At 39.9% G+C, this 25362-nt stretch overlaps 2 protein-coding genes across 3 annotated transcripts in view; one reads left to right on the top strand and one right to left on the bottom strand.

Moving 5' to 3' along the window:
- LOC118113820 (RNA-binding motif, single-stranded-interacting protein 3) overlaps nucleotides 1-12034 on the top strand; it is a 124744-nt gene extending 112710 nt beyond the window's left edge. Inside the window, exons 10-14 of the mRNA XM_047340953.1 lie at nucleotides 218-268; nucleotides 6342-6458; nucleotides 6743-6829; nucleotides 7986-8110; nucleotides 9543-12034. Of these exons, the coding sequence (XP_047196909.1) occupies nucleotides 218-268; nucleotides 6342-6458; nucleotides 6743-6829; nucleotides 7986-8110; nucleotides 9543-9546 (384 nt within the window). The 3' untranslated portion in view covers nucleotides 9547-12034. The remainder of the gene's footprint in view (nucleotides 1-217; nucleotides 269-6341; nucleotides 6459-6742; nucleotides 6830-7985; nucleotides 8111-9542) is intronic.
- Nucleotides 12035-13530: 1496 nt separating this feature from the next.
- On the bottom strand, nucleotides 13531-25144 carry entpd3 (ectonucleoside triphosphate diphosphohydrolase 3). 2 transcript variants are annotated; one of them, XM_035163841.2, is made up of 10 exons: nucleotides 25021-25144; nucleotides 21084-21221; nucleotides 20533-20650; nucleotides 20202-20361; nucleotides 18820-18979; nucleotides 18498-18725; nucleotides 17394-17657; nucleotides 17193-17303; nucleotides 15673-15810; nucleotides 13531-14601 (listed from the first exon to the last, which is right to left on the bottom strand). In XM_035163841.2, the coding sequence occupies exons 2-10, from the start codon at nucleotides 21216-21218 to the stop codon at nucleotides 14413-14415; spliced, it is 1503 nt and encodes a 500-aa protein (XP_035019732.1). In that variant the 5' UTR covers nucleotides 21219-21221; nucleotides 25021-25144; the 3' UTR covers nucleotides 13531-14412. The 2 variants fall into 2 exon arrangements, with proteins under 2 accessions (XP_035019732.1, XP_035019731.1); XM_035163840.2 differs by having other exon boundaries at nucleotides 20533-20653.
- Nucleotides 25145-25362: the final 218 nt, after the last annotated feature.

The following is a 25362-nucleotide window of genomic DNA, read 5'->3' on the forward strand; positions in this document are numbered from 1 at the left end:
CTCTCCGTTTTTTAATTACTTTATTTTTCTCTTCCTTCCTTTCTGTCCACCCTGTGTCTTTTTTATTACTATTTCCTTCGTCATCTCTAATGATACTGTCGTCACCTCTTATCTTCTCTTCTCTTCTCCTCTCTTCTCCTCTCTTCTCTTCTCTTCTCTTCTCTTCTCTTCTCTTCTCTTCTCTTCTCTTCTCTTCTCTCCTCTCCTCTGTCCACAGGTCCAGAGTACATCTTGGATGCCACATCAACAGTATGTTATGCAACCCACAGTAAGTTTTTGAACAAGCCATAATTATGATTATATTTGAATTGAATTGTTCAATGTCTTCAGATTTCTTTTTCAATCTTACATTTCAGTGCTAATGTTGGGCTGTCACTAACACTGGTAAATTGGTATAAATCACTGAATAAATCCCCAAAATAAAAGAAAAAATGACACAGTTTCTAATAAGAGTAGCAGAGCATGACAGAAAAAACTGTCGCCCCACATCTGAGTCCTGCTCTGCTGAATCAGCCTGTGAATAACCTCCTTACAGCAACTACAAGAGCTCAGCAGAGCCAAGTCTGAAATCCATTATAAAAGGCTGCTCCCTGCTGGTTTGAAATAAAACTGCAGGTTCAGAGAAGTGTAATGGTGAACATACAGTATGAACTGATGTTAAAGTCAATTTAAACAGGAAATTATTGATCTGATGTATACAAATTTACATATAATCAATAAACAAAAATAATTTGTTAATAAAACATTGTGGACCCCACTGTATGGACTCAATATGATACAGTATGATACATTACTCGTCATATAACACATCCAATGCTTCCTGAGCTCAGTACAAGTACACAACAACACACAAGTGCTCACAGCTTTTAGTAAAACATAGAAATGCGTTAAAACACACCCACACATACAGTGACACATATAGTCACATATATTGACTGTGTGTAGGTGTACACTCACCTACAGATTCTCCGTCTTCTTCTTCTCTCATACGCACTCACACACAAACATAACCTTGAAACAGACGTCAAGGTTTTCCCTTATTTTAGCCACAGACGGTTACAGCTATAACAACAACCTCCACAGAGTTTGCTGTGAGCCCCCAACCGATGTCCTCACAGCAGCTACACAAACATGTAGTATAAATCCCTACACTTTCCTCTAATCCACGGATTTACGTTTAATTCTGTAGATGTGTTTTTATAATTGGTGCATGTCTCATGTGAGATAAACTGGTTAATTAACAATAGACTAAATAAGTAATAGGCACAATAGATTCATGTTGGGACTGTAAAGTGACCTTGAAAGAAAAACAGAAGAAAATAAGCAATCAACATTATATTATTGTTATTATTCCCATATGTTCATTTGTTTACTGGTTTTCCCCATGTGTGGTCTACATTATGATATAAATGATTTTAACATGAGCTCTGGAAAGAACCTGTTGACCTGTAAAAGGTGCATTTGATTTTATACACATGGGTTTTAATTAAACCTGTTCTCACAATATCCTCTACTTGGACTGGGTTAATATTAAAATGGAACAAATTTATGTCACTGTTGGAAAAAGGATTTTCATATTTTTGGGTAAATTATCTGTGAGTCAGAAAGGTAAGTGAATCAGGAATCCTGTTTCAAACTCCTCTTTGTGTGGAGTTTGCATGTTCTCTCCATCTCTGCGTAGGTTTTCCTTTCACAGTCAAAGACATGCAGATTGGGGTTAGGTTAATTGGAGACTTTAAATTGTCCCTTGGTGTGAATGTAAGTGCTGTTTCTCTGTGTATGTTGGCCCTGCCATACACAGGTGACCTGTCCAGGGTGTAGCCCACCTCTCATCTCATGTCAGCTGGGTTTGGCTCAGCTAACCCCCCACGACCTTGAAAGGATGAGCTGTATCAGTGGTTCCCAAACTCTGGGTCGGGACCCTCAGGGTGGTCGCGAGTGACAGATGTAGGGTCACAAGATAATTTAGAGAGAAATCCAAAGACTATTTCTCTTTAAATTTCAGTATCATATTTTAGCCATAATTGTTCCAAAAGCTAAAAGATAGGCACTAGTTAAATCCAAAATAAAATCATGCAAATAATCAACCTTTTGATTTTCTTTGTCTCATGGTTAATTAACAGTACCACAGGAAACACTGCAACATGTGAACGAAGATGATTGTGAAATTACATTTAATATCTCTTGAAATAATGAGGGGTCACATGTCCCTGGTTATTTTGGGGAAAGTTGGAGAACCTCTGGTTTAGATGATGGCTGGATGGAGGAAGTAGGGTTATCAGTCACGAGACATTTGCACATGAGAATTTCAGTTATCCTGACCATCATGGCTGACAGGAGCACATTATGAACTGCATTGGCATCCCATGATGACACAGTCTTTTTGTAATGGAAGATTAACACTAAAGCATCAGTATCTGTTTATAGAAAATAATGTTGATGATAGTCAAGACTGATTTCATGTCCAGATTTTTCTATCTCGTGGCAAATGGTGGTGAGTTGGTTTGGCTAACATCCACCGACTATTTTATTCCTGAAAAATGTGATGATGCCCGTTTGAAATAGACAGAGGTTCGGGGTTTAGAGGAGTAGAGCCCTGCACTGAATTTCTAAAGCGAACATGGTCCATATCAATAGTTAAAGTTGTTCCTAATTCTGTTGCTCCTCCTCTCTGTCGTCCTCTCTTCCTCTGTCTCCCTCTTTGTGTCTATCTGCCAACTGCTAAAAACGTTCTGTTTTCATGTCTGATTAAAATTATGTCTCTGAGAGAGGATAATGCCCCTCTGTAAATGTGTTTTCAAACAAATGTCCCGTCTTATTATTTGGCAGGCCACTCGATATGGCTTCCTTCGTCTTGGTGAGAAGACAGAGAGGGACAGAGATAAAAGAGAGGAAGGAATGAGGGATTTGGAGAAAGAGAAAGTGAAGAAAGCGGCTGCATTCTGACAGACAGAGGACGGGGGGGAGAGAGAGAGGCAGGCGCGTGGGGAAGGAGAGGAAAGAAGGGATTACAAAGAATAAATTGAGAACAAAGAAAAGAAAACAACGGCTGCAAAAGCATGTCTGGGCCGTGTGTGCCTGTTCCCCAGCCTTGTCTCTGCATAGTCAAAATCCCTGTTAGACAACAAAGGGCGAGAGCTAGTCATTGTATTTCCTGGATACAGAGGAGCTCGGCATATTAAATCTGCGTCAGGGAGGGAGACTGGAAGAGACACTGTGGCTTAATTCGGTTCCTATGGCAGCAGAGGCTTCTTCCTCACTGTTGCACCACAGTTAATGAGCGGGGACTTCGATTAACGGCGTGCACTCATTGACACATATAGAGCGACGCACACGAGCGCGCCTCTTTTAATCGCTCCGTCAGATTCTTACATGCTAATTTGTCAGGTTGCTATGTGTGTCGCTCACACACTCTCACAGATACACACTACACACCCGGTTGCTGAAGGAACGAGTGACCTTACTATGTGGTTAGAGTAAGAGACATTAAAACAGTGATATGTTCTGTTTTCATTCCTCGGAATAAAGAGAGGGCGCACACACTTAGACGACTGTGTTTACAGACAGACACAACACAATTCAAATACACACGCATCCACACAAGCACACCTATACACACACACACAGTGGAGTGCCTTAAGGACTGTATTCCCGAGCCTTGGTGGGATGCCCAGATTACTTGAACTCCCTGTCTTTACATCTTAATTAGTGAGAGGATGGCTTTGTGCATAATTACTCACAAATCCCCCTACAGGAAATGAATGCATTACCCTAACCATGCATAGCAAGACAGACAAGGAAGGCGGCTTATTGGGGAGGGATGTAATGAGACATCCAAAGAATTGGGATTTCAGGTCTTCCTGAGTTAAATTGCCGTGTTAAACCCATTTGAGGAGACAAAGGGGTTGGAGGAAGCACAGTTCACGACATATCTGAGCCTGCATATATGGCACAATACTCACTTTATCAATGCTGAGATCCTGTGTTTGCAGAGCTGTCACCCATGCGTGCAAGCAGGTGTCTCTTTTTTGCTCCATGTTGTCCAATAAAATTCCCGTGGGCTTTCGTGCATTAAGAAACTAAAGGTGAAACAGAGAAAAACGGGTGTGTTCCCGCTTTCGGGAAACCATTCATGTAGAGCAATACAAACATCTGCTTTTCAGAGCACGCCACCTGCGAGAGAACAAGCAGCTATTCATCGCAACCGGCAGCGGTTAGTGGTTTTCTCTCAAACTGGCATCATTATCAGTAATACAGTGCATTTGATGCTGCACGGTGCCTGCAGCGCTCTGTTAGTCAGCTTCACTTCGCTGCTGGGAAAAAAAAGGACAGCAAAAGAAGGGGGAGGATGAAGAGGAGGAGAAGGAGGATGAAGGGGACAGTGAGAGGCAGAAGGAGCAAGTTCAAAGTTGAAGCAGATCTTGTGTGTTTCTCTCCCTCCTGTCCTTTGGGGAAAAGTAACCGTCTTGTGTGTTGTGTGCTCATTTATTGCTCGTCTGATACATGACAACATTAACACACACTCTGCTACACACTAATACACAGAGCTCACACACAGGTACATGTGGAGAAGGCGGGTTTAACACTTGTACTGCTATAAATCAGAGCAGATAATTAGTCTTTCTGTGCTTCCGTTTTCCTGTAAACACCTTTCTCTCCTTATGGAGGCCTGCTGTGATATTGGATAAAGTGACAGAAAGAGCGAGGGAGGATGAGAAATCATTATTCATTATTATATAGCTGGATGAAGAGCTCGGGTATTAGCTTCATTCTAGCTGCTTAATCTACCTGCCGAGCCAAAGATTTGTGCAGGTTTTGTGGGTATGGATCTGTCGTTGCGTCTGTGTGCGGATGCCACTCTGTGTGTTTTTATACAGTATGGTGTGTACGTGTGTGTGCTTGCAGGAGAAGTGCCACTCATGCACTTGTGTTGTTGAAGACAGTGTTGACAGAGCGTTTCTGATGGCCAGGCTGCTGTGTTCTTCAAACAGGTCTCCTCATGAAGACAGCAGTCAAGAGGAAGAGCACTCAACATTGTTAACAGTTCCGACAATCCTTGTGTGTGCGTGTGTGTGTCTGTGTGTGTGCCTCTGTGTGAAGCTCGCAGACGTTAAGGATCTTCACTTACAGATTCGCAACTGTGAACACTTGACAGATTGTGTGTGCCTTCGAGAGGAACGCCTCACATAGCCAGAGCTTTCATTACTCCGTATGTGTGTGTGTTTGCTTACGTGCATTTGTGTTGTTTTGTTGTGAGCGTCCCTATGAAACCCTACAGAAGCAGAGCTGTTAAGACGACTGCCGTGCAGCTTGGCTGGTGCCTAAAATACCTAAATTGTACCTGTGTTCTTCCAAACGTCCCGCGTCAACACACACAAATGCTTTCAGGAGCAGTGCTGACACATATCCGCCGATGCTGTCTGTGCTCATGGGAAGTGTAGTTAAACAGTGAGCATAAAAGAGCGGTGGTTTTTAACGCTGCAAGGACGTTGCCAGGCACCTCGACTCGCAGCGTGAGGAGTCTCCTATTAAACCTTTACAGAGCTGCTGAGTCTGTGGCAGAGCTGGAGTGAAAAAGTGGAGCTCAGTGCATCAAGGTGTTAGGCTGCATCAAAGCCCTTCACATGGAGGAGATTTACAGTGAAAAGCTTTTCTGCTCCGTTCAGAAGCATGTTGTATCAAGCCTGCCAAAGCCTGGCTGACTGGCTGCATTTGCCACGTACGAAGTCAAACCATTTGCAGTCATCAAACATAACCGGGTTGGAAATGTAACCTGCACATTTGAAAAAGGTGTTTTTTAGCTGTATATCATAAAAGCCAAACTATTATGCCAAACAAAATATGTAGAATACAGTTTTTTTTAACTGTTGGCCATCTTAGTTATGTTTCATTTTCTCCACCATGGAGGTTATGTTTGTTTGTTGGCTTGTTTATGAGCAAGATTAGGAACAAATTTGGTGGAATGGATAAGGTGTTGGCCAAGGAAAATTTTTTTCATTTTTGGAGCGGATCAGAGGTTGGATCAAGACATTTTTATTGTTTTTTTTTACATTGTGAGACATTTTCACCAATTTCTCCAGTCAATAATTCATGGATCTTGATTTCTTTTAAATCAGGCTTATTCAGGGCACTGATTTCTATAAATGTGTGCAATTTGCCGCAGTGTGATTGAATTGAAGAGGACTGTTGGGCCTTGGTGGATGTATGCGCTCGGCTCTCAGTGCCATTCTATAGTTTGAATAGTGACCTTGATGTTGTTTCCCTCACACTCTTCTGGTTAGTGGACATGTACACCGGTGTCGATAACCCAGTTGGTCACGTGTCCTTCCTTCCTGTCCCAGGGTGCTGTCATCACCCCAGCCTCGGCCATGGAGCCCAGTTTGTCTCTTCACCCCTCCAGTGTCATGGCTCCTCTCGCCCAGCAGATGAACCACATGTCTCTGGGCACCACAGGCACAGTGAGTCTCAGCTTTTTCCTTCTTCATGCATGTGTTTGTCTACATTTCAAGTTAAACATAGTCTGTACAGACTTCATGCGATCAGCTGTAATTGTAAACCTCACAGCCTTTTTTTGGAAAATGCCTTTGCCTGTTTGCAACCAGCCTGAAATCTGCAATGACCTTGGGCCCACGGCCAAACTGTTGCTACGTACTGCATCGTGAAATAGCTTCTCCCAATCCAGGGATTCCGGATGCGATTTTGTTTCTGTCACAATAATGTGTGTCCCTCTTTCTCTCTGCAGTACATGCCTGCTGCAGCGGCTGCTTCTATGCAAGGAACCTACATTCCCCAGTACACTGCAGTGCCTGCCTCTGCCATCACAGTGGAAGTAAGTAAACAAGATCGTTTATTGACTAAAAACTGGTTACACCAACTTCATCCAGTAGCCTCATGTGCTTTAAAGAGCATGTCAGTGACCTCCCACTTTTAGAATGGCTCTGGTCCCGAAAGTGAATTTCTTATTTATTTTCTCCTTTGGCGTTTTATAAAATCCTGATGAAACTACGAAATGAATCTTGACCACAAAATATTTGATTCAGGCATCTACACATCCCATAAATCATTGCAAATGATCCCATTCCAATGACTTCCAGGGCACTTCTTCTTGAATTTAACTTTGTTTTATTATTCTTCCTCATTTAAAAAGAGCGCAGTATGTTAGAAAGTGAAATCACGGTTGCTCTGTAGTAAACCTAATGTAACGCTGAATGATTCGTTCATAGCCGACATGATTTTCATGGTTGTGGTAAACATATCCATGGAAACAGCGCTGTTACACCTGAGGATTGTGGGTAGGGAAGAGCTTCTCCTTGACACTGCAAATAAAACATTTTCCTTTAAACACAGTTGATGTCATACAGATGTGTGGCTTCTACAGAAGCATTTCATATTATTTTCTAATTTTGTACAATGTGATAAGTCTGAATTGGATGGTTCAAAAATTATAAGTGATAATCATAATTAATGGGATATTTACTTCTGGAAACACAGTACACAGTAGACAGTGTGTAAAAGAATCTGACTTGAATATTATACTAATATGAGTATTATAAAACCCCTTTTAAATAAACTATATACAGTATAATTTTCTCACTTGATGGCTCTCTATGTCTTAATAAATGTAGCTGTCATTCAAAATGATATGAAATGAAAACTAATAGGTTTGGTAGACATCCTGTGAGAACTCTGCATCAGTCAGTGACTTATTGCTGCAGATGGAACTCCAGGTTCAAGGCGTTGATGACGTCAGAATCAGATTGTGGTTCTGTGGGATTCAGAGAGAGGACATTTCTTTATCTATTTAAAAGAGCTTCAAACTGTCTGAGAACCCCCCACATTGAATCAATATCTAGTAAATGTTTTTGTCTTTTGTAAACTGTTCGGATTCTCTCAGTGAACTTTTGCTAAGTGGAGTTTGAAACTCAGTCTTCTTAGTGCCTGATATTGTTTTCATATGGGACTTATTTCTGTGTTTCTGGTGTCAGGGCGTGGTGACAGACGCTTCTCCCCAGACAGCCGCCCCCTCCTCGCAGGACGCCAGCGGGCAGCAGCCTTTATCTGTGGAGAGCACAGGGGATCATGCCACGGCCTACTCTTACCAGCAGACTAAGTGAGTGACTACGAGACTAAGCTCTATTTGTTATCACATTCCCCCTGTGCAGCGTGTACAGAGTTATATATCACGATATCACTCCTGCAATGCACCGTCGTGACAGCCAAGAAAGTGAATAAGTGTATTTCCCAAAGAGTCAAAATAGCAAATTTTATTTAGTGTGTCTGCTTTGAAAGACCTTGGATAAAGAGAGGCTTATCATGCAATCATCAGTTATTATAATAGTGTTTGCTTAGGCCGTGGTTCCCTAATGAAATGAATAATGTTAAGTAGTCTGCACAACAGTTCATATGGAGGATCACAAATGTCAAGTGTTTTATTCATTAACAACTAATTTTACAGTGAAACTAGGCATTTATACATTTGTTTAAACACAAAGACTCTTTATTTATATATTAAGATTATAAATAATCCATTATTTGTTATATACATCTACACAATGTGGGATGTGTATTGTTATGGGCCCAAGGAAGTGCAGTATTGAATTTGGTGTGATGCGAATATTAATAAACTTTGAATAAACAGGCGGTGGCTGCAACTCGTCAACGTGATGTTGATCAGGACAACAGAATGTTCACGACTACACCAAAGACAACTGGTCACTATTAAAGTTTCAGCAAGAAAGCTGCAACCAGCATGTTGAGAATGGGAACTGCACTTAATATAAAGAGAAAACAAAAGATAAATAAGAAATCAAAATTACGAATAATATATCCATTTATAAGTAAAAAGGTCAAATAGAACAACAGCAGCTTGTTACCTCTCTCGGCTAATTTGCATAATTTCACCTTGTTTATCAACACAAAATGCCTAAATGGAGAAGCTGAACAACAAAAATGGGAAATGGTAATGGGAAAAGTAAACCGCTCTTTAAAATGCCTGATTAAATTTAGACTGCATGCATATTAATGTAAAATATGAATTCCATCGTTCATGAATGTCTTTCTAACACATTTTTGTAAGCCCTCTTTAAAGTTTCAGAGGGTTTATTGGTGAATTCATATTTCAGTTGTAATTTGTAACAATTATTATTCCCTTTTAAATTAATTTAATATTGTAATCTGTAAACAAATGTATTAATGTCTATCTTATTGTACAATTAGTCATATTATCAACTAAATGCTTGATGACTATTTGCATTGCACTCCTTCATACAGGAGCCTACAGTTAATGCAATTCTCTGACATTTGTTGTGTTGTTGTTACAGGATCATTTCAACCTTGACTTGTAAAACACAACCTCCCCATTTTTATCTTCCTCCCTGTGTTTGACTTGTTTTTCTGCCTCCTTGATAACCCGCTGCTGTTTTTTCTTTACATACAATAGTTGGACAAAGAATGCTAAAGAAAAACCCTTTAGACACACTAACACAGAGTTTCCTCAGTTACCCAATTTTCTTTTCACTGACTTGTTGTTCTGTCTCTTTTAGATAAACAGATCGGTGGGATCGTTGCTGCGTTGCCTTCCAAAGGACTGCACTGAGGCGCTGGAGACACGGACAGAATCAAGATGAAACAGGGACAAAGGCAGGGAGGTGAGGGACAACACTGAGCGCAGAATGCTTCCACTGTGCACAGGCACCAAATAAAAGACAAAAGATGAAAAAAAAAAATCAATTATATTTCTTACCTGGTCGAACCAAGAAATGACGCTTCGCTGAACTCGAGGACGATGAAATCAAACACAGTCCGCAACTGTGAGTTTATCATTTCTCACCACGAGACCGGACTTTGCCTCCAAAGGAAAATGAGAAGAAACTAAACTCAACCAACAAGCTGTACAGAAAAAAAAAGAACATTTGAATGTGCAGGTAGATTTTCAGACTTTTTTTATTAAAAAAAATACGGAAGGAAGCAAAGTCTAGAAAAAAAAAAAACAGGTTGTCTTCCTTTGATATTAAGCTACATTATTTTCATTCTTTTTATTATTTGAGTAGTTTTCTAGAATATCAATGTTTTTCTTAAATCTTTATTGCCTTAATTTTTTTCAAACTTTGGGGAAAAAATGTTTCCATAGCTTTGAATTATTATTTTTAAAAAAGACTGAGTGATTGAATGATTTAAGGGGTTCCTGGAGTTTTGGAGAACCTTGAAGACGAAATCTACAAAGTTTTCTGTACAGGATTTAAAAAAAATAAGGTTGTATTTGTATGAAGATGATTTTAAATTATGTGGTGCGGTGCAGCTGGTGTTGGTCGATAGGGTTAAAAAAAAAAAAAGCTTCTTAAATGCGACTTGTGGAAAGGGTCAGTCCACTGCTCCCTGGAGTTTAGTTCCATCAGGGGATACAAGTTCTGTTTCTCCACGGCATTTGTATTGTTTTTGTTTTTGGGGTCTTTATTACTTTCCAGAACTTTTTGCTTTGCCTGCTTTGCTTGTCTCACTGCAAAAAAAGAAAAAAGAAAAAAAAAAATAGTAATATTTCTGACTTTGACAAAAAGCAGGAAAAAAACGTGCTAGGATTTTTAAATGTGCAACAAGCAATAGTTTTAGAAAACAACTGTTGACAGTTTCTTTAGTCTTTCTTAACTGTTGAAGAAAACGCAGCCGACAGGTGGCATATTTTATACCAAAGATGAAGAAACTAAGTAGTGAAGAGATCTTCCTTGTGTTGCGTTCTCTTTATTTTTTCACCTCTGAAACAGATTTTTATTTCTTGCTTCTCATGCTGTTGGTGTGCGAGATGTTTTTGTTTTTTATATATAAGTTAATGAGAACACGCAGAAGGTGTTTAACACAATTGCCTCAACCAGAATCAGAGTGTTCGCTGAGATGTTTCGTATGTCATGTGGTCTTAAGATCTAAAGTGGAGCTGTAACATCTGTTTGGAGACCAATCACCCTGTGGTAAGGAGGAGATATTAAAAACACAACGTATATTTTTGGGAATAAGTCGGTATAGTTTATTCAAGTGGTGAAAAGGCTGAAAATGCATCATATCCTGTGGAATTCGGGAGTGTAAACACCAAGCACGCCATCCTCAGGCTGCATCGACCAATCTCACGTCCTACAGGCCATGACGCTGGCTGCTGTAAGTCATTACGACGATGTTCGAGTTAATCATCGTGAACGTCTCGGTGCACACAACAAACCGCTCGCTGTCTCGCCGAACAGAAGCCATTTGAAATGTGAGCATGGCGATGAAATCTGTCGAAAAAAAGGGCATTTCTGTTAAATGAAATCATGTCAGCTTATGTATATTCTCCTAAAGAAGAATGTTTTCTTTTTTGTGTTGCCTTTGTTATTTTTGAGAACTGATTATGATATGTGAGCTGCTAAACACTTTTCAGTATTGGGGATTTAAGGTTGTCTTATGTTGGGTGGGTGTGGAAGAGGTGGTGCCGCCCTTGGAATGACAAGTTTTACGGCGGGATATTGACGATGGTGTGTACTGAATAAGAAGGAAATGGATGAGAAAAATTAAAAAATTTAAAATAAAAAGAACTAGCTCCGGGGTCACAACCGTAAAGCCCCACCCACCTGACTCTCCACCAATGGAAGCTAGAGAAACAGGAGCAAACGTGAACGGAGAACGAAAGGTTCAACCAAAATCGAGCGATACAAACCTCTAATGGAAAGTAAGTTATTGAAAGAAGAGAGAGAGAGAGAGAGAGAGAGAGAGAGAGAGAGAGAGAGAGAGAGAGAGAGAGAGAGAGAGAGAGAGAAGGAAGCTAGAACAAAAGTAATATTTATGAGATCTTTTTTTTGTACAGATGTGTAAAAGAAGATGCAACAGAAATAACTTTGATGATGCTATTTTTTTATTTGCTTGGTCACATGCCTCCCATGTCTTTCAAATTGTGATTCTGAGAGTGTCTGTAGAACCAGTGGATATTGCTGTAGTTCCAAATGTCTTCTTTTTTCTTTTTTGTTTTCTTTTTAGACAAATCTTTCAATAAAAAAACTGTTTTAAACAGCCCATACTCATCTTGTGTTTTTGGCAGATGCAAGACTTCACCACTAGAGGGCCCTGTTGTGAATGAAGGGTTGAATTTTCCCAGTCCCAGTGAAGTCAGCACATTGTATGAGTATTGTACTTCTACTCTCCAGCAGTGGGGGGATGGAACAAACTTTTCACTTTCCCTCCAAAACATATATCATCAAATATCTGTACTTTCTATTCCGCTACATTTTTACATGCAATTTGTTATATGCTCACAAATTTACAGTGGAATTCTAGTCCAATCCGAGCGGGCAGGTAACATTAGACTCCGCCTCCTCTAGCAGCAGCATGGTGAAGAAGAAACTCCTGAGGTGGATTCACAAGAGGCCACTGCTGAGACTCCGCCATTAATTAATATGACAATGTGTTTTCATTAGCATCATGTGCAGCATTCTTTATAAATATGACAGAGTCTGTATTATTTTTGTATTAACCAAGTATACAGTAGACACAGTTAATGAAGTAATACTCTGTTGCATTAGGGATGAGGCAAGTGAATTTACTTGTATAGCTCAAGGTACATTTAAAAGCAAGCACTTACTTTTACTCAAGTAGAAAATGTAATGGGATACTTTTACTTTACATTTCTGTCTATTTGTACTTTTACTTATAGTAAAATGTTTGAGTACCTCCTCTACAACTACTCTCCAGTACGCAGACAATAGCATCACTGAATGTTTCCCAGACAGAGTTTAATGTTTACAGAATGGCAAAAGACTTTTTTCTAGGTTTTGGATTCACATCTACACACTTAATCAGTCAAATATAACTGCTCCCACTCAGCTATTCCTTTCACCATCCAGATTCAGGGTTTCAGGATTTCTCTGACTGACTCATCTCGAGATCTGACATCTGGAGTCTATACAGAAAAAGCCATCACAACCGCTCAGCTTTTCAAACATGTTAAGAAATCCCCTTCTTGGGTTATTCATCATGATTCTTATTTTTATAACCATGATTATACATTGATTTATCTTCTTGTTTTTCTTATTTATACTTATTTATCCTATAACCTCCTTCTCCTCTTTCTGTTGTTCCCTCTGTGATTTCCCTCCCTTTGTGGATTACATTCCATTTAGCTGACGCTTTTATCCAAAGCGACTTACAATAAGTGCATTCAACCATGAGGGTACAAACCAAGAACAACAAGAATCAAGAAAGTAACATTTTCTTGGATCCCTCATTGGAGCTGATATCTCAGGTGTTCTGTGACATGGTGCCGTAATAATCTGTGAGCCATGTTTCCAGTTGTGCAGTGGACTTCAGTGCCTCTGACGTTAACTTTACTCTGTGGAGTAAATTCCTATGAGTTTGAAGCCTTGTAGGCGTCACAGATCTGACATCAATATTTGTTTATTTTTTTTTTGTCAATATCTGACATGTCATATTACACAGGCCCAGATTACACCAGACAGGTGTAGTTTTCTCAAACTAATCCACTGATTTAACTTTTCCTGAAGAAACCAATCATTTAGATGAGATAAGATATTCCTTTATTAGTCCTACAATGGTAAAAGGGGATACCACAGGCGATAAATAAGTAAACATGCAGTTTAAACATATGGAAATATAAAAAACAGGGACAATTCAAACAAAAAGAAATATAAAAATAACAAAAATATATACAGTGTAAACAGAATAGAGTGTAACTGACATTAAACATAAAACATTTGAAATATTGAAATTAATCAGATTTAACAATGAACAATGTTGCTTTAAGTACAGAATATTTTTATTGAGAAAACACTTAATGTTGTAGCAATAAATGTCCCGAACTTCCTCTTGCATTCAAATCTTTTAAATGTTTGCAAATAGAATGTATAAAATGCTATGACTTAATTTATTTGATTTGCATGATCATAAGAAAACAAGGGCAAATTTCACATTCATTCCATTATTTATTAGGGAGGATTTCATTCAGTAAATATGGAGAACTGTTACAATAAGAACAGTAAGGCTGCAGCAGTGCTACCGTTTCAGAGGTGAAGCGAATGCATTTAGTGCAATTACATGTATAATACAGGAACGGAATGTATTTGTTAGCAGAAGGAGTTTGACATGCTTTTTTGCCTGAGGGATCTGTGTGTGCATGTGAGCACACTAAGTTGAATGCACATACCAGTCTCACTTTAACATTATGCAAATTTGAAATGACACAATGTGAAACGCCATCGAGAACACCCTTTAGTGGAGCACGAAAAAGGACCCAATACTTTTCCCTGAGGTACAAAATGAACTGCATTTTAATTTTTAGTAAACGTCTCAGACTTAGTAGCTGTAACGATCTCCTGTTACCTACGGGATTACAGCAATCCCCAGGCTTTGAATGGCAGATCATTTCCTTTGTAACATTGGCTCTCAGTAGCAGGTGCGAATGAGGATGATGAAAGCTATGATAACCATCACGATGGTTAGAGCTGAAAATAAAAAGATGAGGCTGGCAAATACAGGGTTGGTCAGAGGTGTGATGTGTTTCACTTCAGATGGGATCATGTTGGACATACTCAGCATGTAGCCCAAACTCCAACCCACGCTGGTGTCCTTCACCTGAGGAGAGGAGAGGAGAGGAGATATGAGAAGAGAAGAGAAGAGAAGAGAAGAGAAGAGAAGAGAAGAGAAGAGAAGAGACAAGAAGAGAAGAGACGAGACGAGACGAGACGAGACGAGAAAAGACCAGAAGAAAAGGGAAGAGACCAAAAGAGAAGAGACGAGAGGAAACAAGACCGGATGAGAAAAGAAGACAAAAAGAAATGACACGAGATGAAACCAGACCACAAGAGAAGAGACGAGGGGAAACAAGACCAGATGAGACAAGAAGACAAAAATAAATGAAACCAGACCAGAGGAGAAGAGACGAAATGAAATGAGAAGAGGAGAGAAAAGATTTTTCCATTTTCTCACTGTGAATTTACGTGTGAGCTAATTCATCACTGTGCATGTCCAGAGAAGTTGCCTCACAGCTCAATCAAAAGGTTGTTCAGTTACAGCCCCAGGGCAGAAGATGAGTCATAACACCCAGAGAACACCCCTGGAAAAACTCCAAGTGTGTCTGTTCGGTACTTTCATAGGATCTTTGAACCATGGGACTCCCAGACACCCCACGGGCATTACATAGCACTGATTAGCACACTAACCCTCTTGTTGGTGGGATTTCAGACTGGGAGCATTGCCAGCAGTTGAGGGACGTTCCTGTCTATAAGCAAACTGCCCTGCAATTTGGAAAATTGTGGCTCTAATGATTCTTTTTAGAGCTACTCTCTTTCCTCATGACTCATGAGCGACTAAGTGTCGCAGGCCATGGGCGCTCCATTGTGAGAGTACGCTCTCTATCCTCAGGGCAGCCCGCAGCGATACATTGCATGTCTTTCATTCAAAGCTCTGAGCGCACATGATCGGTATATCAGCCATCCATCATTAATGAGTCCCAGTGGGTGGTTTGATTTCCACTTGTGTAAGATAAAGGTTGTTAAGCGCTTGTATCAGTGCATGAGTCGCTGGTGACAGCTCAACTCTCAGCCCATTACTTTATCTGATACATCCAGATGGTTGTCTTTTCATCAACGCTATTTGCCTGCAAGAATATGGGGCATAGATAATAAATAGAGTGGATATACCAACCTGTCTTTGAAAGCTGATGCCTTTCCACGTCTCGTTGTCAAACTTGTAACCGTCTGTCAGCAGAGTGAAGACGTAGTGAGCTCCATGGCAGTAAGTCCTCAAGTGTTTGTCATCGATCCAGTGTTTTTCTTTTTTCAGCTAATAGCAAGAAAAACAAAGATCAGAGTCAAGCCTACGATTAGGAAGAATAATGACACAAGCAAATTAAAATGATTGCTATTGGCAAAATATCAACATTGTAGTCAAGGTGAAGATGAAACACTAACACACAACAGTGTGTTATCAAGGCTTATTATAATTTACAACTTCATCTATTTCCTTAAACTATTTAAAATGTTGCGTCTATGCCAAAGTTCAAGTCCTTATTTAGCAACATGTATTGAAATGAACAGTAAATCACGCGGAGAAGAAAACGCGGTCCTGTCACACCTCAGTCAGTGATGTCACAGCAGGTATTCTGCCTGAGGAAAATAACTCTGTATCTGCCAAGCAATTTAGCTTCTGCCTATAGATAGATAGATAGATACACTTTATTACAGGCTCTAGACCCAATAGCAAGACATACACCATAAAGAAAAAAAAAGAAAACAGATACATAAACACATACAAACATACTCTTATTCATGAGAGTCTTAAAAGGCACCCATACCAATGTTTCCACAGATATGATTGATATCTGACCGAGCTGCACCTGGGGCTTGAGAGCATCATTATAATACAGTTTTGTGACTCATCAAGTCGAGACATAAACTTAAACATCAGGTTCCTCAAGAGAGCCTGTAAAGTGCTTAGCCCTGAGTCACAAAAGAGCTTACTAGCACTGCTACACCTGGGCTTTTTCAGCAGTATCCTCAGACAGTCATTGTATGCTACCTGAAGTTTGCGCAGGGTCTCCTTTTTGTAGCTGCCCGTTAATAGGGCTGCATACATGGGGGTGCAGTAAGCACGAAACAAGCTCACTTTCACATCATCAGAACAGTAGTGGAATTTCCTGACTAACATGTTTGCTTGGACGTACAACATTCGTCTCTGCCTGTACATGTCTGCATCATCTTCCATCTTGTCAGTGATGATGTGCCCAAGATATTTCGTACAGGTAGATACACAGAGGGATTGCCCTGACAGGTAAAACATTGGAAAGTGTAGCTTCTGATCTTCCTTGGTCCTACATATCAATACAACACTCTTTTTTGCATTGTACTGTACGTCAAACTCAACCCCATACTCGGAGCATATATCCAACAGCTGCTGGAACCCAACAGTGCTGGGGGACATAATAGCCAAATCGTCTGCGTACATCAGATGGTTTAACAGAGTGTTCCCTATAATAAATATTTCTACTCGTTTCTGTTTTTTGTTTTGTCTTTTGTCTGTCCTCCTTGCTGCCTTCCCCTCTTTCTGTCATTCCCTCATTCCCTTCCTACTTTCTCGTCCACTTTTCTCCCTCCTCCAATTACATTGACTGTTATATCATTCATTTCAGCCTTCAGTTCAGATGTATACCCGCTTGCAGAACTTACCTCTGTCCAATTCATGTGGCAGAATTCCCTAACCAACGAGTTGAACTGATCGAAATCTAAAGAGCCATTCCAGTGCAGACCCCGCTTAATGTAGAAGAATCCAGCGTACGCCTGCAGGAGCAGCAGAAACACAGAGTTAAAAGTTGTTTTGCACCTTCATCTGCCTACACGCACATGTTATATATTTGTACTGTGTGTTACCATGAACTCTCCGGTGACTGGCGGCTGCTCAACCCCGTTGAAGGAACAGTGGGCTGAGGAACAGGTCTTGAAATCAAATAATGACTTGACCATGCTTCCGCACTTGTCTGAGTCAGGGGCTCCCACCATGAAGAGATCCTGGTCTGGGTTGTAGTTTGCTGGCTTCTTGGTGCACTCTGTGTCATAGATGGATGAGGCCTTCATGGTGATGTTGAAACCTTCAGGGAGGCAGGGGTTCAGAATGTATGCTGGGTCACGTGATTCCTGGAACATTGAATGGAGGAAGGAAATGTTAGAATACTGTATAAATTTATTATAATAAATCTAGCACTTTTTAAGGTTAAGCACAAAGTTCTTTCCAAGTGAAAATCTATTTAAAATCTATCTATCTATCTGTCTGTCTGTCTGTCTGTCTGTCTAAATGGATGTACAAATATAATAGTTAAAATGAGTAGGTAGCAAATATAATGATGATAGATGATCTCATATGAATATGTACTGTATGTCTATAAAATTCGATAAATACAGAATGATAAGATAACAAGTATTTGATGTATTAAAACAATAAAATTAAATAGAATAGAATTAACACAACATAACATGACATAAAGCATAACTTATTTACGGGAATTACACATGATCAAATACAGATCCTTGTGGAACTACAAGCTGTCGAGTTAACATTTGATATTAGGACCTTTTATCACATTTTCTCACAGCGTAGCGTATTTCTCCCCTGCTGCAAACTCTCTTAGCTTCAAGAATGAAGCTTTAAGCGACCAGAAATAATGCATTTCTCAGCGACGCGCCTGACGACATTTACTGTCCAATCAATATCCTTAATGACATAATGCATCCTGGACTGGTCTCCCCTAGCCTGTTAGCATTGTTCACTAATCAATTCTTTAATAGGCTTTAATGGATTTTCACGTGTACATGCATGCAAAAAAACACACACATATACCCACACATATTCCCACTGCCACGTGCACAAACAGGAACATAAAAACACACAAACAGAGAACAAGCTCCAGCGCTCATAAATACTTTAGTCAAATTCTTTTCATACACACACATATATCTAAAGACAAAAAGCTGTGTTACCTGTACTATTTTGTCCAGAACTCTCTTATCAGCCTCATTCTTGCCGTAGCAGAGGAAACTATGAGTGTAGACATTGTAAGGGTATCCGTACAGTTTGATGGACATGTAGTCAAGCCCTTTGAGATCGTCCTGGACTGCGAAGGCGATTTGGGTCGATGCTCCACCGAGGTCCATGGATCCGACTGTCTTTGCCCCCTCTGGGAGCATATAGGTGTTCCACAAGTCTTTCTGCATGCATAGAGGAAAAGGAAACATTAGTGAGGCAGCATGCAAGTAAACGTTGGACCGAGATAGAGCAGACAGATCAATGACAGTGTCGGACCTCCAGGAAGTTTCCCATGAGGTAGTTGACGGTGATCCACCCATATAGACCTTCCTCTTGACCTGTGATGATGGAGGCGTTGTGGAAGTCGAAGGGCAGGGAGCTCAGGTATTTTCTGAGACTTGCCAGGATTTCATTGGATCTCTGCTTATCCAGCTGACTGATGGTGAAAAGAAGAATGAGAGATCTTACTCTCAGTGGTAGTCAAACATTTAATTAAGGGAATAGTCAGACATTTTAGTGTTAGAGAAGGAGGCCAAACCACTTTCATGTCTGTACTAAATATTAGGCTTAAGCCAGTTACAGTTAGCATATAGACTGAATACATAGACCCACAATTACTTTAGTAGTTGTTTTATATCATCACTGTGAGATGCCGACTACAACAACAAACTCTGTAGTGACAACATAGGACTTAGTCAAATCTAAAATATAGAGTATTTAGACTTTGCACATTTCTGTGAAACAGAATCATGCCAAACAAAGACCAAAAGAAGCCTACTGATTAGATATCTATTCACTGCAGACCAGTGATGGGAAGTAACAAACATGTGTCTGTACTTTACTCCCTATACGGTTTAACACAAATATCTGTACTATCTGCTCCTTGCATGTTCAAAACAGGCTCAGTACTATCGTTTTAATGCATTTGAGAGAAATTATAAATTTCTTCCTCAACATCGAGACAGATTTGAATTTATTTTAACTAAAGGGCAATAACACCGAAAAGAAGATTCCTTGCTGTTTATGTATCAGGGAAAACCACACACAACACAACACAACAAAACAGAACACAACACAACATGACACAGCATAAAGACGTATCAAGAGGAAACTGATAAGCAGGGGAGACTGCAGAGGTGAAAATGACATGAGTCTCAGTTTGCTTTGCACAGACGGAGGTAGACATGGCTTTCAGAAGGTACTTTTATACTTTTATACTCTTGAGTGCATTTCAGTGCCTGAACTTTTACACTTTTACTTGAGTAAAGTGGTTGACTTCACTTCTTATACTTACTTTGAAGTATCTGTACTTCTATTTGAGTAAAGAATCTGTGTACTTCTCCCTCCTCTGCTGCAGACCAACCAGTAGAAGTGGGGACCACATCACTGGAGCAAAGTGACGGATCAAAGCAGCCCTTGGTCAAAGAGCATGACTTTTATGATCTTTACATTATAATCTCATATAACTACCCACTAATGTGAGGAGATCCCACATTTCCCAGTATCATTGTTTCACTATGTGTTTCTGCATATGTTTTTACTGCTTGGGCCTGACTCCAGTAGCTTTTGGGTGAAAATAAAATCCATGTGATGCATGAATGAGGTGAAAGTGCTCTGCTCGTAGGTAATGGTGAGAAGTAATTCTGACACTTTCTTACTGCAGCAGTCTCATCCCAGCTGTGGCTCCGAGAAACAAGGGTGTGGTTTTGTGTTTTTCAGCGGGAATGGCCGTGGTGATTTGGGCCATGCACTTTTGGAATGCTCTCCATGACTCTTCATCTTTCTGAGGATCAACTTTCATCTCGGAGATCCCATCACCTGTTGGCACGAGGCCGAGTTAAAATGAAATTGCTGAGTTGAGACAGTGAAAACCTGATGTACGTTGCCTGAGCACATGCGTCTCTTAACACATTTAATCGGATGAAGGCAGATGGACTACATCGGTTTTCTGGTTTTAAACACATTTCATATAAATAGGTAATGACTCACCTTCAACTTTACAGTTCAGTATCTCCGTCACTACTCCTGTTTCATTCTGCTTCTCCCCGGGCCACTTGTAGAGGTACACACTGGACCGAGATGAACCCGAATCTATCACGATCCCGTACTGCTGAGAATGATGAGAGAAAAATTGAATTACGTTACAAGGTCACATATTTCATTTGGTCTATCTGATCGCACGTTTTATTTTGACGTTGATAATTGGACAAAAGAGCTCAGACAATAAAGATTGTGTTAAACTACAGAGCGGCTGCTGTGACACACACCCACCCAACTCAACACATCCTGCAGCACCCCTTTAAAACAAATACACATTGTCCATCTGGACCTCCATCAACCACCGAGCTAACAGATGAAAACTTCTCTCTGTGAGACTCACATCTGGATGATGTCTGCAAACACATTCATACTTGAGTGTTTGTTTGTATACCAATCTCTGACACACTGTTTACGCGTGTGTTATACAGTAAATACTTTAGTCTACAGCCAAAGGGTTTGTTCCTGTGAGAACATGTGTGCACGTCCATGCACGCGCTCACTTCTAGGCTGTACTCTGTTAACGCCCAGGTGTCCTGGATGACAGCAACAGCAACGAGGGCGGCGATGCTGGCCAACAGCAGGAGCAGCACGCCTGCTATGCGACACTTGTAGCCGATTGGTTGCTTGGACGCCATTTCCTGTTGGCAAGAAACAGGGCACAAAAAAAAAAAAGGAGTTTCGTTAACGCTAAAAGCTTCCCGGCTCTCAAAGTGGAGACGTTTTGGAAAAGTGATGATGAGCAATAATAAAAACACTTTATTTTCCTGAAGAAGGAAAATAACACTGGCAACATTATTGATAGCCTGAGCAATATCACCAGGGTTAACAAGCACATAAAAGGAATGAAAAAAATCAATGTGACAAAATGTTGTGGATCAGGATTCAGTTTAAAGTGCTTTTACAGTTGAAATGTTCCCTTTCGTCAAGGACGGTGATGAGAACAGTGAGATACTTTAACCCTCATTATATTATTATTATCTCTATTTATTATTTTGTGCTATTAATTTAAAATGTGCAAAGCAGCGACATGAAAGGGGGATTTGTTATATTTTTTTTATGACCAGCAAAGAGGAACACAAGCTTCCATTTTGTGATTCTTTGAAGAGAGTGAATGCGGACTTGAGTTGTGTTTTCAGTTTGTGGAGGTATACTGGCTTATATGGAAGAATCACGGAGTGTACGGAGATGAGTGTCGACTCGCGTCCTGACGTTCAGGGTTTGTGATTCACTTGGACTTGAGAAGACTCGGCCAGTACAGACTCGCACGAGATGAGATGAGGACTCAGACTTTTTTAAATAGTTTTCAGAATCAGAATCCTCTTTACACGACCACACAATCAAGTTGGTGGAGTTCTTTTTCGGTACAGCATGGAAGAGTTAATGTCAACATAAAACATAACAAAGATATCGACATAGACAGCGGTGACACTACACAGTAAATCCTTCGCACTGTCATGTTACTGTGTGGGATTTTGACATGTAAATATATTGTCTAGTGTGAAAGTGCATGTGTGTTATGATTGTTGCAGAGAGTTCAGAGTCCTTATGGGGGAAACTATTTCTGACAAGACGATTTGGAGGATAAGGATCTGTAGCCCCACTTCCAGGGTAAGGACGGGCGGGGTCAGAAATCATTTTTTTGTAATAAATAAATAATTTGGCTTTATATTGATATCTATATTAATATTATAGCATTCAATTTCAGGCACTGGTGTTTATCAGCCTTCATGTCTTAAAATTACTCAAGACACGCCCCTAATCCAGCACTTTGCTCCCACAATTTATACATTAAATTCAACGTTGATGACTCTGACTCATTTAATGGGACTTTAACTTAGAACATTAAATGGCTACCACATTTCAATATTGCACAAACACCAAAGTGGAAATTGCATTTTGCAGATAATTAGACATCAAAATGATCCTTGATGAGTCAGATTCAGTTCATCTTGAGACTCGAGTCAGACTCTTCTTTGATAAACTGGAACTTGGACTCAGACTCAAACACTGGGAACTCGACAGATACTGTAACTATTATAATGAACATAAAATTGCTTTCACCTTTTAACATTGCACAAACCCCAGTGAGCAGGAAAATATCTAGCAGTGAAGATATTCAGATTCGTTTCTCTTCCTTATGGCGCCGAAAAAACGCAGCCAGATATTCAGTACAGACAGAAAAATCTAGAACAAACAAACTTTAAGCGGCAAGCAAAAAACTCTAACCTCTGAGAAAGACAGATTTTGTTCACAATCATAGCCAGAAAGTTCTCTGTTTCAAGTTTATACTCAGTTACAGGAAACAGCGCATTGTGCCAGATCCACCATGTGTGCTTTGAGGAGGGAAATGTGCACAAACACAAGGTCGAGAATTGATTCGTCATAAGGACAAAATAATGTCTAATATGTCTGCAATTATAGGTCACACACAAACTTTAACATGCTGTAACATGAAACACACACATAAACTCAATGTATACTTTCCTTCTAATTATCTAGATTATTTCCCTTGCTTACCTTCCTTCTTTAACTGTGCCTCTTATCATTAGTATGTGCAGTACGTGAATATTATCTATATTTAAAATACCACGAAGCTGTCCTGTTATGTAAGAGTAAGGCTGTATATTTCCTTTTAAAATAGTGATAGGGCATAAAATATAATTTTCTCTCTGAAGTCATGAGAAATATATGTGCAATATGAAAATTCTTCGACTTCCCTTTGCTTAAACCTGTTGAGAATTCCCCGCCATGCTGTTTTCTTAGGAATTGGACGTCTTTAAGTGTTGCGACATTGTAATAACAACCTCCTTCAGCTATTACATAATGCTGTCTCAGCTGGGTTTCATGTGTGTTATTGTCATACTCTCAAACAGTTGGTAAAGGCGGTAGCACCGTAATCCTCTCTCTCTCTACCGCTCACGTTTTCCCTGCGTTTGCATTTTTTTAAAGCTGTATCAACACAAAAAAAACATTTGTCTCCTCCATCATCAGCGGTCTGTAAAAACACCTCAGTGCTAATGTTTGTTGTTGTTTTAAATTGCAGCATTTAAGGTTCCACAGCAACATCATAAACAGGTCAAAGGTGTGATTAAAGCCAGGCGACATGTCAGTCTTTTTGTTTTTACAGTAACTTTAAGTATGAAAGAAAACCTCTTTTTCTCCACCCTCATTAAAGCACATTCATGATTGAATGTTTGCTGTAAATCTAAGAACAAACACCAAACGAGCAACATCCTCCTAATATACAGTGTTATAAGACTATTGAATCATAACTGTGATTATAAATAAAAATCACTTGTACCTATTTAGGAAAGTTCTGTATTCATATGAAGATGAAGAGAAAAAGCTGTCTAACACCACACAGAAGTAACCTGAGCTCAGTGATGTGTGGCTTTACAGGGCAGCTGGTGCCCAGTGTCCGGTCCTTAACATCAGTGTTGTCCTGTCGGATCCAGGGTGCCGGAGAAATGACGCTTGTGACTTTCAGTGGCCGCCCACGATAAGTCACCAAATTGTTCAAATAACATCTCTCAGGGACTGCAGGTATGTTTGTGGACGATGTGTTCTTTACTACAAGTAGATCAGGAGCAATTCAAGTTCTCCCTTTAATGTAACTTAAGTTTTTATGGTTTCAACCTTTTTTCCCTTTATTTCCTTGGTTTGTTATGTATCTGTTTTTACTTCAAAAAATGAAACGGATTTCCAAAGGTTGAAAAAATACATAAAAAAGCTAAAATACATAAAAATTGGAAACTTGATTTTAAGTAATTTAGCTTCATTTTACCGTATGCAAAAATTTACCTTACGACAAAAACATTACATCATCTCAAACCCTATCTTCTTTTTTGTTAACACCTAAACATTTAGTCCATTCTAAATGAGTTGCAATGTTCTTTTTGTATCAATATTTCTACTTATATATGATCATGTTGATGTATTCTCACCACTCTAATAAAATACCTAACTTTACAGGATGCTCAGATAACTTCTGTCATTTATTTACAGATTACTGTGATAGATAACACACATTTGGATTTTCTAGTCTAAGACTACACACAAAGAACAGTATGGAACGCTCTAATCTGACAGCCCCCCTCTTACATCACATGTGTACAAGGTAAACAAAATACACATCGCTTCAGCCAACCAGAAGAACTGGTAGTTGTTAGACCAAAGTTTGCATTTAAACACAGACAACACACACATAAACCTACAAAACACGGACAACATGTCTGAAAAAAGACAACCAATGCGGACACATTCAAAGTGGCACATGTTATTGCCTCTGCTTGTAGAGACTGGTCCTCATGAGGAAAAGTAACGTCATGCAGATCACCTCACACAATGAAGCTCGCTTACCTGCATGAATTAACCCTTTTTAACAGTTTAACAATAGATACATGTGCATGAGGAGGAAAGGGTCTGGTTGTTTCTTACCTTAATTGGTTAGCTGAGTTAGAGTGAGATGACTCTGAACTGGGTATGAAGAAAACCAGCAAGAAAGACACACACACAGAGAGAGAGAGAGAGAGAGAGAGAGAGAGAGAGAGAGAGAGAGAGAGAGAGAGAGAGAGAGAGAGAGAGAGAGAGAGAGAGAGAGAGAGAGAGATTGTGTGATTGGCCCAGAGGAACAGAAGTTGTGTACCCCAACAACACACAGATGAATGAGTGAGGGAACATGGGAGGAGCAATGCAAACAAACTCCACCCCTCCCACCACACCAGTGCTACAGAGCAGCCAGCTCAGGAAGTGCAGCTGTAGAGGAAGATGCAGGGCTGA

Source organism: Hippoglossus stenolepis, chromosome 8 (assembly GCF_022539355.2).
Source record: "Hippoglossus stenolepis isolate QCI-W04-F060 chromosome 8, HSTE1.2, whole genome shotgun sequence".
NCBI classification, from domain to species: domain Eukaryota; kingdom Metazoa; phylum Chordata; class Actinopteri; order Pleuronectiformes; family Pleuronectidae; genus Hippoglossus; species Hippoglossus stenolepis.

Bases quoted from the DNA above. Each gene is read 5' to 3' on its own strand.
- entpd3 (XM_035163840.2), bottom strand. From the start codon at position 21,218: ATGGCGTCCAAGCAACCAATCGGCTACAAGTGTCGCATAGCAGGCGTG. The intron at 20,362-20,532 runs GTGAGTCATTAC...TCGTGCCAACAG, and splicing joins ACTGAACTGTAAAGTTGAAG to GTGATGGGATCTCCGAGATG. The intron at 18,980-20,201 runs GTAAGAAAGTGT...TTTCACCATCAG, and splicing joins GCTGGGATGAGACTGCTGCA to TCAGCTGGATAAGCAGAGAT.